Source organism: Dendropsophus ebraccatus, chromosome 4, assembly GCF_027789765.1.
Source record: "Dendropsophus ebraccatus isolate aDenEbr1 chromosome 4, aDenEbr1.pat, whole genome shotgun sequence".
Taxonomy (NCBI): domain Eukaryota; kingdom Metazoa; phylum Chordata; class Amphibia; order Anura; family Hylidae; genus Dendropsophus; species Dendropsophus ebraccatus.
The window spans coordinates 69,766,422-69,780,635 of NC_091457.1; the positions used below are offsets into that span (position 1 = coordinate 69,766,422).

Consider the following 14,214-nt stretch of genomic DNA (forward strand, 5'->3'; position numbering starts at 1 on the left):
TTTTTTTTATAGCGCACACAGATTCCGCAGCGCTTCACCTATCTGTATGTTTTTTTTGGGTGTGGGAGGAAACCAGAGTACCCGAAGGAAACCCACGCAAACACAGAGAGAACATACAAACTCTTTGCAGATGTTGCCCTTGGTGGGATTTGAACCCAGGACTCCAGGGTGCTGCCCCTATAGGATTCCTTTAGCAGAATCCGCCCAAAGAATCGACATGTAAATTCTTTGGGCGGAAAGCGGATCCGTGGCAAAAAATACTGCTTGAAAATTTTGCCATGTGAACAATTTAGTGGAAATCCCATTGAACACAATAAGACATTGCTCTTTTCATATTTTACGGGAGGAATTTCAAGCAAAAATTAAAAGCAGATTCCGCTTCATATTTCCCGCCTATTCCTCAATGTGCACATGGAGGACTCTGCTTGCTACATGTTTGAGCACAGGTTATAAAATGTTACAAAAGTAACAGGTTAATAAAAAAAAACACAGTAAACCAAACTATAAAGCCGTTTGCAAAATATATTATATAAATTAGGTCAGAACAATAACACTTGTGAAGACATTGTAGCTCTTAGTAATGACTTAAATATACAATACAAGCAATGACACAACAGTTAGCCCTACACAGTAATCCTACAATCCCATAGAGTAAAGGTTGTACTTACTAAATGAATATGAAAACAAATAAAAACTGTTGTCATCAAAATCTCTAACCAAATCCACATCAGAACTACAGATGCAGAAAAAGGACCCCGTATTTTATGGGCCCTACGGACGGGGAAGCCCTGTAATGGAATGTTTCCCCGCCTGGCATGATGAAATCAATATCATACCGGCATACCGTTAACTCTTTGAAACTCCACGGCACCGTAATGACACAGCCTTGCAACTTTATTACAGTGCCGCAGAGGTTCAAAGAGTTTCCCCCACTGCCGGCATGATATTGATACATCATCCCAGGTGGAGAAACATTCTATTACATGGCTTCCCAGTCCGTAGGGCCTGTAAAATATGGGATGTGGAAACAAGCCCTAACAGGCAATGTCAGCTCTATCTGCTGCTAAAATCAGACACCATTGGATAGCTGTTAGGGTACAAAACAATCTGTACCTCTCCTGCTGCTCATGGTGGTTGCCAAACTTATAAAGCTAGGAGGTGGAGCCTGGAAGGCCTCATTGACCACTGTCATCTCCCATCTGCTTGATGCACAGAGCTCTGTATGCCAGTCAACCAGGGGCTTGGAGGTGAGGGCAAGCAAGATGTGCCAGTCTGCTTAGCTCAGCCATACTAAACTGAAGAATAAGACAATCTTATAGGTTTGGCAACCACCATCAGCTGCAGGAAAGGTACACATTGCTTTTATACCCTAACAACTATCCAATAGTGTCTGCAGCTCTTAGCAGCAAGTACAGCTGACAGACACAACTGCCATATTAAAATGAATGAGGCTTGACTGGGGTTGGACCACACAAAAATTATTATTGAAATTATGTTTTTCTAAGCCTAAATAATCTTTTTAAAGGGGTTCTTTAATTCACATTCCAAATTGCTGACACTGCCAAATTACTTACATAGCTGTTAGGGCAGAGAAGACACATGGTACCTTTTATATATGCAGCTGTGCTACTGTAACATAGACTTTAACAATGTCAGCTGTTTGTTTAGAAAGTGAGCTGTAGCTGACAGATTTACTTTAAATGCCTCTCATACATCACACCCTCTTGCTTTGTCTTACGTTTAACAGCCACCATTAATTTTGTCTATGTTCTAAGCATGTAGCTAAATATCAGATAAAAAAAAATATGGATATTAGCAGTTCAGATTTTATCATTAATGCATGCGTAAGTCTATCTGAAGCCCTAAAAATTTGATAGTCAGATCTGCTACATCTAACAAACTGAGTTGTGCTACACCTGTACATTATAAGTATAGTAAATGCTGAAAAAGATCATTACTGGAAGGTTAAAACACTTCCTTTTACACAGTACCCTAAAAAAGATCCTATGGCTATGCTGACACAATATTTATGGCTGGTATTTTCAGCCATAAAAGAATCAGCTGATTTTTTACCATTTTGGATAAAAACATCTAACTTGCTGATATGTCCCTATAGGGCATAAGGCACTGAGGATGAAGGTAGGTTTCTTACCTTTATCCTCGGCATCATTTTAAGGATATTAGTGTTATTTAATGTGCTAATGAAGCATTTTGGTGCACTGAGGGCAGGGCTACCGCATCAATCAACCATGTCTGGCCAACCTCCTTATGAATATTAGGGTGGTGCTCTGCTAATATAAGTTAGGAGGGGTCAGGGTGCACTTGGGTTGGAAGTTCTGCCCTAAGTGCACTGAAATGGTTTACTAGCCAAAAATGGCGCTGAGGATGACTCTTACCTTCATCCTCAGCACCCTGTGCCTTATAGGGATATAGCAGGTTAGATGCTTCTGACCTGCAGATAGTTTGCCTTAAAAAAAAAGTCAGTTTTTCTTACCATAGTCAGACCGGGAGCATGTCAATTACTATTACGGGGAATAAGAACTACAGCTGTGAAATTAATGTGTATGCACTGATGGCTGTTTCTATTGAAAACACTGCTTTATAGCCCAAAACTGGGTAAAAGAATATTGAAAGCTGTGTTTTTACATTGCTGCTGAGTATTATCAAATTTTGAATTTTTTTTTTTTTAATTGCTTAAAATATAATCTGACTTTAACACTAATTTAATGACTAGTCTGGGTTTTTTTCGGAAGCAATTACTACCAGTTGCTGTCTGCGTTGAACAGGATTGGCAGGTGATTTTCTTGGACTATAAACAGACAATTCTAATCATTGATATAAAAAGCCAGTCTATGTATATTTTAAGTGCTTAGAAAGCAAAAAAATAATTCAGCTGCAACGTAACATAGTCTAAGGGCATACCGTCAATCACAGGCCCTACGGACGGGGAAGCCATGTAATGGAATGTTTTACTGCCCGGCATGATGTATCAATATCATGCCAGGAGTGGGGAAACTCTTTGAATCTGTAGCCCTGTCGTTTTTTAAGCACAAATGGCTAAAAAAAAAATGTTGCTAATTTTTAAGCTGGAAATACTGACTGCAGACAGAAAAAGAAACAGCATATGCACAAAGAACGCTGCACATCCAAACAATGCAAAATTCCAAAAAGGAGCAAGGTATGAGAGACAAACCTCCTCATATGATTATGAACAGGATAAACCACTTACAATACAACTACCTGTGTCCTGGCATTCAGTGCGTACACTTCAGCATTCCATGCATGCGCTTTGGTGCCATGTTGGATGTAACCATATCCAACACGGCGCTGAAGCGCGTGCATGGAACGCCACTCTCCCGGTGACATGATATGTGATTTTATTAGTGGGCTGTGCCTACTATACCAACTCTGATATAAATATGATGACATTTGACTATTTGTACATTCCTGATGAAGCAGTGTGTGTGGTGAAACGTGTGGGATGCTTCTCTCACCTGACCCCCTTTTATCACTTCACATACTGTCACCTATTTTTCCAATTTTTTTGGTTTGGACACTTACCACATTATTTATCATTCATGTGTCAACTTGGGTATTTTGCTAGTGACCCATGTTGTGCTAAGGGTCAGTTTCCGGTGGGGTATTCCGAGTTGGACGCAAGCGGGATACTGGTAGTTGTAGTTTAAGTGTTTTTACCCCATATGAGGAGGCTTGTATCCCATACCCTGCTCCTTTTTGGAATTTTGTATAACTTTATTTGTTAATAAAACATTGTTTGGGTGTGTGCATGTGCGTTATGTGTGCATATGCTGTTTCTTTTTTTTTTGTCTATTGTGTTGTTTATATGCATAGCTGCACTCTGGTTATTTAGTAAAGTGCCCATTCTTTTGTTTGTTTAGCGGGAATTACTGACAGAACAACTGTGTGCCTAATTGTGCGTTTACACAAGCAGATTTATCTGATAGATTTTTGAAGCCAAAGCCAGGAACAGATCATAAACAGGGAGCCGGTCAAAGAGGAAAGACTGAGATTTCTCCTCTTTTTAAATCCATTCCTGGCTTTGTCTTTCAAAATCTGTCATATAAATCTGCCTGTGTAAATGCACCATTAGCCTTAGGCCTTAGGCTAGGGCTAAATAGCGACTTTGGCCACACAACATCACAACTAATGTAAGTGAATAGCACAATATTTTCAAAAGATATTTTTGGTCACAAGTTGCATGCAACTTTGCTACCCTAGACCTCAATGCAAGTTGCATGTAACTGCAACTTGCTTGCAACTTCTTTGCAACTTGCCATTTTATTTTAGCAGCCAAGTTGCAATTGTTGCACAAAATATTTTCATCGCATGACTTGGATGAGACTTGCTGTTGTGCAACCAAAGTCGCCATGAAGCACCAGCCTTAAGGTATGAAACAGGTTGATCGGTCATCGGTACGGAAAAATCTTGACCTTCACGGGCAACACTAGTGACAATCGTCTTCTAGGGTATAATGAACTCACAGACATATTTCTTTAAGGTACGACAGACTTCATCAACCCATTTTCCTTGGGAAGCCTGTGTCAGCATTGCACAGTTTTTACGCTTGCCTCCATTGGGTGATCGCTCCCAATTAAAATAATTAATAGCTATTCCATTGACGTCCACGAATTTTCCCTCAGTCACCATATCATTAATACCCAACCAAAAGTCCCCAGCACCCGGCAGACTCTTCTTTCCATAATCTCGGAGTGCGTTGTTTTCATCTGCATCTCTTGGAGTGGCCAAGGTGCCCCCTTTGGCTATGCAGTCCTCGTTGGCCTCATGAAAATGCTTGGTTATCTCAAATGCCAGGTAGCATTTTTTATGGATTTTCGTACCCCGCAGGCAAACTGCAGATAAAAGTGTCTCATATCATTTATCATGGTATGGAAGATAGTATTCATAAAATAAAATTTCATTTTGTTCATAAAATGCAGCATTGTTTTATGAGCCTTTAAACTAAAACAGACAGAAAAATAATCAGAACCACATAGAAGACATAGAGCAGAAACAGTCTGAAAATAATCCTTAAATTAAACCTATAAATACAATGTGTTTGATTCCAGTCAGCATTTGCCTATATTATAAGTAACATCCACATTCACACATAATAATGTGCTCTGTAGGTCTTTTTATAGCACATTACGTTCTAGATATGAAGTTTACTAATAAAAAAGAACTGAAGTGTAGGTAAAGTGTACCTGCAGCTAAACTTTGCTCTGTTAATGCTAATATGCAGTAAGTTTCGTATTTGTAAGCAGGGCAAACTGTATACTCACCCTTCTTGTAACTGTATCCTTTGTAAATAGTTGCCTGTCAATTCAAATGGACATTATGCATATGCATGGCAGTATTAACAGCTTGTGCTGTCCTAGGCACTCCGACTTAAAGGGGTTATCCAGCGCTACAAAATCCACTCTTGTCTCCAGTTTGGGTGCAGGGTTTGCAGCTTGGTTCCATTAAAGTGAATGGAGCCTAATTGCAAACCTCACCTGAACTGAAGACAAGAGTGGTGCTGTCTCTGAAAGAAAGTGGCCATGTTTTTGTAGTGATGGATAACCCCTTTAATACACCCCATAAGACTGATACCCCAAGCAGTAGAATAAATTCATGCAGATTTGTCACAAATACACAACAAAAACTTTTGTTGCTGATTTAGGTCCTGTTCACATTCTGAAAGAACATCGGCCGTTGTTTGACACGGCTTTGTCAAACATTGGCCACTGTCTTACATGTTCACCTGGCCGATGCTGCAGAATCGGCCAGATGAACATTATTTGATTTTAATTAGAATGCGGGCACATTGTGGGGTGCCCACAATTTAATTTACCATTGACCACAGTGTAAAGTACAGCCAGGAGTCATACTTTACACTGTGAGCCCAGCTTATTAATTATTTTCTGGAGCCGCAGTTAAAAAATGCCATAGTGTATACAGTATGTATACACTACAGCTGTTGTTCCATTCACTGCTATGCAATTAAGCAGTGCTAATAAACAATGGCCGTTGCTGCAACCTCCAACAACGGCAGTGTGTGAACGTGACCTTACAATGAATTTCATCACTATACACAGAAAGTGGTGAAATCATTTATAAATCCACAATAAAATGAGTTGCTGCGGCTGAAAGTGAGCCCAATAGAATGCTGCTAGCTTTCTGGTGGAGTGTGGTGTTCAGCATAGTGCCACTGGGAAAATGGTCTGTCAGAGGGAGATGGGCACCAGATAGACAGTGGGAAGCTGGTATGGAACTGCATAGTGTATAACAGGCCTAAAAGAAGCTCATCATTCACAGTGGTCCCTGTTCCCACTGAAGCTCACAATCTAAATTCTATATTAACCATAGGAGGTTAATTATCGCTCTGTGTAATAGAGACAATGATCAGCTGATGAAACGATCATCAGATAAACGTTTCTTTATAATCAGCCGCCGACCATGTATCGCTTTGTGTAATAGCAATGTGTGGCCGATGGTTAACGATTTAATAAACTGTTCATACATTCCCTCTCCGCACTCACGGTCTTTTCTTGCCCTCTGCTTGCTTCCCGGCACCGCGTGCTGCAGCTTCTCTGAGCTGACAGGCCACTTAGTGAGTAGCTGAGCAGCGGGCACAAGAAGACCACAAGCGCAGAGAGGTAATGTATAAGCAGTTTAGGGCAAGGGCTGCATGGACATTGCTAATGATGTCTGTGCAGCTCTTGCTAAATGTTAATTGAGGCTCAATAAACAAGCCACAGCATGCCATATGGAACCTACAGTCTCATCTTGTATCAAGGCTAGAGGTGATCCAGCACAGTACTATAGTCTCCTTTCAATTATACAGTTTTTCTCAATAAGACTATCATTTTGCTCTATCGTAATCCCTTACATATATAATCATTACATTCACACCTATAAAGTTTCATTCAATTCCAACAACTAATTATTGGTTTATTCATGTGTTATGTGGCAATGAGTGTATATCTCACTCCCCTGCAATACAACAGTAAAAGTACAGTCAATGAAACACATAATATACCTGCCTCTGGATACCAAAAGAGATGACAATGGCTACCTTAAAGTAATTCTGTCCTCCTCTTTACTCACTCTTCATTTCATCTGTTGACAGTGTCACCTAGGTGGGGCTTTATGGCAGTGGAGGGGGGGGGGGTTAACTACCATGAATCCCCACCTAGTTGACACTGTCCACCAATGAAATTAAGCAATTTTAGAGCAAAAAGAAGACACGTGTTAAACAGGTATATATCAATTTTACAGCATCTATGGTTGTGGAGGATGTGGAGAACTGCACATACAGTGTGTGTGTGTGTGTGTGGGGGGGGGGGGGGGGTGACTATCACTTTAGGCTATGTTCACACACAGTATTTCGGTCAGTGTTTTGGTCAGTTTTTTTTCAACCAAAATCAAGAGGAGAACTGACAGAGCAAAATTATAATGCAGCCAGTGCTGAATATGGATGCTCACTTGTAACAGTTGGTATCGCCATAACACTGTGACTTTTAATAAGTCAGCAATTACCTTCCCATGTGAATAATACAATCTCTGTCAAGCCACCCCATGAAACAGATAATTATTCAGGCTTTAAGCTGCAGGAAAAAGCCAAAAATAACATTTGAGTAACCACTTTAAGAAAGAGCGGATTATGTACTGTGAACTACTATAAGGCCAGACAGTGGCCTACACTTATATTCCCCAAGCCAAAAACATTGTAGTCCTTTACTAGCAATAAAATTTCTGTGGGGCTGAATACTGCATCCAAGGCTGGGGCTCCACAGTCGTGGCATGACCAGTAACTGACATGTCACACAACCCCTGCACCTACAAGTTGCAAAAAATCCATCCAGGACCTGCACAAATCCAGATAGAAAATAAAAGCAAATTATTCCTGTTAGAAGTTAAATAAATTTACATATCCTTTATTTTTTGCCAGTTTTTTGTAAGAAAAAACCCAGCCAAAATATAATGATTTTTAATGGCTTCAAAAAAACTGCTGAGAAAAAGAGTGTGAACATGTCATATGGTGGATGTTTTTTTGTAAAAGGCACCATTAATAATATAAGGAATAAAATTTGGCATATAAATAAGAATCGCACAGTTTGTGAAGCTAAAGGTCTCAGCATGCCATGAAAGTCAGACAGACGCATTCTCATCAAATAAATATGAATTCACTAAGATGATGTATTTACCTGTTTGTAATGCTTGCATTTCCTTCAAGGAATTCACCTCACGCCATAATTTGTCAATCTGTGACTTCAGGTCTCCATCTTTTTCTTCAGGTGGGAAAAAAAGAGCAGTTACAATAAAAAGAACATCATAGGGAACCCAACATATGTTTTTATGTGCTCCAATAAAAACCTTTACTCCTTTACCAGTTTTAATAACTTCTCCATCCACTGTGTTGAATTTCTTACCACCAGTCCAGAGAAGCACATCCACATGATAGTATTTGATAGTATTTTTTTTACAAAAAGTTGTCCAAATTTTTTTATTTTCAATGCAATTGAGAATAGGGCCCGATTAAAATATCCCCAAACCTGGACTGATTTCGAATTTGGAAGCATGGGTAACACCCATATTTTCCCCTTTACAATAAGAGGTTTTAAGTTTACTGCCTATTCTTTGTTTGCTGTTATTATTTGCACACAGTATGGTATGCTGCCTGTACTTGGCAAGTGGGCCACTGTACACAGCGACACTGCCAAACCCTGTCTGTCTTGCAGGGACTAAGAAAACATAGCTTACTGGCTGCCAGGAGGCAGGAGGAGGCACTGTCTGTTTGTGTGGGACCACCTAGAGCCTTTGGCACCAGTGAGTAGAGGGAGGTACTATAGGGTAGTGCAGTGCCCATTGGGACCTGCTGAGAGTTTGTAGAGGAGGCAGGCCCAAGCGCATCTGGCATGAGGAGTAATGGTGAGCTGGAGGCAGAGGTTAAGAGATGTGGGCAACCTGAGAAGTTTTCACAGTGAGGTAATAGAATGGTGACATATTCCAGTGGTCTATAGCCAAAGAGGGGCGGCCTGAGAGCAGCCACCATGAGACAAATTGGTGAATTTCAAAGAGACTGCTATTTTAGGAGCCATTGCTGAATCAATATGGCCTTTGCATGTATATGCCTTTTCTAGCTGAAAGAGTCCACTGGCGCACACAGAAGGACTGCTATAGCTAGGTGTATTAGTGGATGAAGTATTAAGAGGAGGTTAAGCACTGCACTGTATACTGCAAGCAAAAGATGACCATACTCTAGAGTGTGCAGAGTACAGTACATATAAGATGCATGTCGCACACTTGCTGCCAAGGGTAGTCAGGTTTCCACAAAAGGTAGTGGCATAACAAACACAAGGACCCATCGTGGTTGAGGACAAAACTAAGTAACTAGTAAAAACCCATGAGTAACACAAAGGTTCGTGGCTCCAAGGGTAAGGAATGCCCTGGAAATCCATACTACTGCTTTGTACATAAAATGTATTTGTTCAAACGCAATGGTTGAGTTGTTTTAAAGTCGTTCTTCTCCTTAATGCTGGATAGGATAGTAAGTTTTGCGAGGAAGAGGAGAAGTGACAAGTCCATGGCTATTGCACACTGGGCACTACAGTACATGTTTGACAAGGCACAATTTATATATATATGCAGTACTTAAAATATAGTGGTTGCAGATCTACAATTTTTTTGGGACTCCACTAGATAAGATAATGTAGTAGACTTACCTCTGGTATATCATAAGGAAGGTTGTGAGAAAACATCTGTATTTTGGCCAAATTTTGTAATTAAGACCTGAGACAGCACTCCCTAAGGGTCCATTTACACAGACAGATTATCTAAAGATTTGAAGCCAAAGCCAGGAATGGATTTAAAAAGAGGAGAAATCTCAGGCTTTCCTTTATGTCCTGATCTCTGTTTATAGTGTGTTTCTGGCTTTGGCTTCAAATCTTTGGCAGATAATGTCAGATAATCTTTCTGTGTAAATGGACCCTTATATTTCAGTATATTTTGTAAATTGTGCCTTACTTTTGAAAAAGCTCAATATTATCCTTCCTTGTTTACCGGAGCATAGCGGTGTTTCAGTATCTCAGTGATCCTTTTCACATATTTTACTCTAAATATTCTTTTCATGACTGTTTCCAGAAAGTCCACATCACATTTCCTGTTTGAGCTTGGTAAACACCAAAATGTACTAAATGTACCTTGTAGTCTTTTGGAGACTGCACATAGGAGAATGATCACTTACCCCATAAACTTTGTGTGGATACGGAATTACAGATTTTTCTTTAGATATTATTTGGACACAGTCATTTTTTTAAAGGCAACTCCAGAAAAAATATTCCCATAGTAATTATTCATTAGTCATTGTAATTGTATTACTCATTAGCACTGGAGGCTGTGGCCAGGGGGTGATCTCTTGTGGGGATCTCCTCAAAAGTTATTTCATTTACAGTACCACCATGGCAATGTGCTCACAAGTACTATCCTATTACCCTAGTTCTCCTATATATTGTCTTAAATGGGTTCTCCAGCGATATTCTATATATAGTCTAATTTATTAATACTGTATATACTCTCTGATACATTTGGGCTCCACGTCCATGAACCTAGCCATACCTGTAAGAGGATTTCAGTTTTGGTTATTTAGATGGGTTGTCTGTTTTTTACAACCCATAGGCATGTGGATGTAATAACGGGGATAATTCTGTTCCGGACCATTACAAAGAATATACTGGGTCCCTATGGACCACCTAGTATACCCATGTATTATAAAGATGTATTTTCTATTCCAACACAAAATGAGGACCTGTCGAACATTTCTCTGCCAATACCAATAGATTATGATAATGGCAGGGGTTGTCCAAAGTAGAAAACCCTTTATGTTTTGTATACAGATCTTTTAGAAAACCTCTAACACAGGTCAGGCTGTATTAGCCCATCATCATACTATGAGTGAGGGTTAGTGCAGCCAAAATACCCTATGACATTTTAACATATATGGATGGAGAGAAAACTCCCAGGAATTTATTTGCTCTTCATTATTTACCCATATTTGAACAAATGATCTTAATTTGTCACCTATCTCTCACTCATATTGTAATGAAGTCTTACCTTTTTCCTTAGACCTGCGATCCTTCTTGTTCTTCGACCTAGATGATTGTCCACTGATCTGACCCAACAGTAGTAGGGCAACAAAGAGAAAAATAGTGAGCCCAGCCTTAGCCATGGTGGTTCCTTCTGCAATCTGTCAGGTTATATGGTTGTGTCTTGAGCATGAAGGACAGTTCTGTAAACCCAACTCCTCTAGAGCTGAGGAGCTTTATAACAGTGCTCCTGACTAGAGGATGTGTTAAATACTTCTCTTGGATGTGGAATAAGGTACCTCCTTGTTCTCCCTTCAGGACTCCCATTTTATTCGTGCTGTCTTCATGTTGTTTTTTTCTTTTGCTTTTTCTTGTTTGCTCTACTTTATAATATCAGAGGAATGAATGCACCCTTTCAACCTGTTCCCAAAAAGCCAAACACATGAAAGTTGGACAGTGGAGCTGTTCAGTAGGCGTATGAGTGGGTTGATATAGCTTGAATATGTATAGAAGGTATATGTGTCAGGTGAAGGTTGAACGGACAAGATGTTGTTTTAATTTTTTTTGACAGAAATGTGGTTAGGGCAGTATCAAAAGATAGGAAAGTTTAAGTGGCAATTTAAGAACACATATCACACCTTTTAAAGACAGCTACCATAACATTGCATGGAAATATGACAGGGTGCTTAACCCTTTAAGGACGGAGCCAGCTTTCATTTTTGTGCTTTCGTTTTTTCCTCCTCTTGTTTAAAAGGCCACTGCGCTTGCATATTTTCCCCTACAGACCCACATGAACCCTTATTTTTTGCGACACCAATTAAACTTTGCAAATACAGACTTAATTTTTCTATACAATATGCTGCAAAACCAGAAAAAAATTATATGTGCAGTGAAATTTGAAAAAAAGGTGCAATTCCTTTTATTTTGAGGGGTTTCGTGTTTATGCTGTTTGCCCTGTGGTAAAACTGACATGTTATCTACGTTATCTATTTCCTCAAGTCAGTATTTCCTCTATTTTCATCCTTATAACGCTTTTATTGTCTGGTCTATGGGGCTGTGTGAGGTGTCATTTTTTTGCGCTTACGCCATTTACCGTGTGAGATCAGGAATGTGATAAATTAATAGTTCGGGCGATTACGGATGCGGTGATAGCAAACATGTTTATTTATTTGTTTATTTTTATTTATAACCGGGGAAAAGGGGGTGATTCTGACTTTTATTAGGGGAGGGGGCTTTTTACTTATAACATCACTTTTATTTTTACTTTTACACATATACTAGAAGCCCCCCTGGTGGACTTCTAGTATATATACTTTGATCTCTCATTGAGATCTTTGCTGTATAGTTATACAGCAAATATCAATGAGATCGGCACTCGTTTGCTTTCGGCTGCTGCGGCCGAAAATAAACGAGTGCCGAGACGGGGACGGCGCCATCTTGGAGAGGTCCCCGGCCGGCATCAGGTACAGAGATCGCTCCTCCAGGGACAACGTCATCTTTGACAGCTGCCTCCAATTACCTGATTAGCGGGCACGGCGATTGGACCGTGCCCGCTAATAGCCGCGATCCCAGGCTACATGCGGCACCCGGGACTGCGGCGGTTCAGAGTGCGGCCGCCGCGCGGCCCTGCTCTAAACGCGGGGAGGCGGCCCTGGACGTATGGGTATGCCAGGGTCGCCTAAGGGTTAAATAACCCTGAAATCTTGTAGTGTTGATTCTCACCACTGGGGCTAAAACTAAACTAAGAGGAGGCTGAGGTAAAGTGATCTGTACAGCATTGCAGCAACATGTAACACCAGTAGATCGAGGCGACAATAGCTGATACCTGTGGAATTACCTCTTCAAAGGACACAAAGTATGCTTAATAATATTTCACATTTATCTCACATTTATTGTTGTCTAATGTCGTCTATGTCCATGAGGCTTGCTGTAAAGTACATCACTAAATGCTGTTAAAAACAGCTCAGGCAAGATGGCAGCCCCCATAACAATGTACAAAAAGTGATATAAAAAAAATTACAGTCAGAAAATATAAACTAGAAATTAAAATAAAAGAACAAGTTTTCGGATCCGACTTTAATCAGTAAAAGAAAATCCAGATGAAACATTCCCTTTGAATTCAAATAAGCAATTTAGAGAGCAATAAGAGAGTAATTTTGCTCATATAAGGAATCAAAAGTGCCCAAGGAAAAGTGCCAACCTGATTGTCCAATAAAAAGACCAGATACATTTCTTTGTTCACGAACATAGCCAAGGCCAAACCTACAAGTACAGACCTTCTGATATTTGTTTTTTTTTTTAATCACAAAATAACAAACCCCACTACTGTACCTTACCAGAGTGGAGACTATGTAAGATAAGGTAGTGATCATTGTGGTATACATGCTTGTGGACTTGTCAGTCATCCTGTTGAATAACTCTACAGTCATTTTCTACTCAGGGTGAAATGGCTGATAACAGAGATCAATAGATTGGGATGAAACGCACAGCAAATGTAGACATGATTAAGGTTAGTTTGCCTTTAAATAATATAACGATCTATAAGATGCTCTCACAAGTCTTGCAGCTGACCTTATAGTTATACAATCTAATATTGTATAGCTGCCCTTAGGAGATTTGCTGTTTGCATAAAAAAATGACAAATAACCTTTACACACGTCTACAGTTCCCTGATCCAAAGAGAAAATGGGAGAACAAATCTATGTGCCTGGCAGAGAGCAGTGAGCCGTGAAAAACTGTATGGCACATTAAAGTAATCTTTTCTTCTTATTCCTTTGGATACGAGATAGCTACTGAGGTTAACTGGAATCATAGAGGAGGTTTCATTCATATAACAGAACAGTGATTACAGGCGGCTTGACGCACAGGATATGAAGGCAAGAGATGGTGTTCGCGTGTTGCTTAGCAACAGAAGCACAATTATTTTCTTCATCTATGTGACCGTCTAGAGACTTGAGATAATAAAGCATCATCTACAACCCGTACTACATTGTATGCAATGGATAAAATCTTGTGTATGGTCTCTTGATTGGTCTACATTGATGAGATGGGGCAGAAATAGGTCATCTGTCACTTTTTACTAACAAGGTTTATTTAGCTTGTGGGTGAAATTTGTTTGTAATATCTTTAT

At 39.9% G+C, this 14,214-nt stretch overlaps 1 protein-coding gene across 1 annotated transcript; it reads right to left on the bottom strand.

The window, feature by feature from the left end:
- Positions 1-4,214: 4,214 nt before the first annotated feature.
- On the bottom strand, positions 4,215-11,289 carry CLEC3A (C-type lectin domain family 3 member A). Its single transcript, XM_069968494.1, has 3 exons — positions 11,113-11,289; positions 8,208-8,291; positions 4,215-4,871 (listed from the first exon to the last, which is right to left on the bottom strand). The coding sequence occupies exons 1-3, from the start codon at positions 11,225-11,227 to the stop codon at positions 4,483-4,485; spliced, it is 588 nt and encodes a 195-aa protein (XP_069824595.1). The 5' UTR covers positions 11,228-11,289; the 3' UTR covers positions 4,215-4,482.
- Between the last annotated feature and the right edge of the window lie 2,925 nt (positions 11,290-14,214).

What these genes read in the sequence shown, in the direction of transcription:
- CLEC3A (XM_069968494.1), bottom strand. Translation starts at nt 11,227, where the DNA reads ATGGCTAAGGCTGGGCTCACTATTTTTCTCTTTGTTGCCCTACTACTG. An exon ending in TCGCAGGTCTAAGGAAAAAG is followed by an intron (nt 8,292 to 11,112) that starts GTAAGACTTCAT and finishes TCCCACCTGAAG; the next exon opens with AAAAAGATGGAGACCTGAAG. An exon ending in AATGCAAGCATTACAAACAG is followed by an intron (nt 4,872 to 8,207) that starts GTAAATACATCA and finishes TTTTATCTGCAG; the next exon opens with TTTGCCTGCGGGGTACGAAA.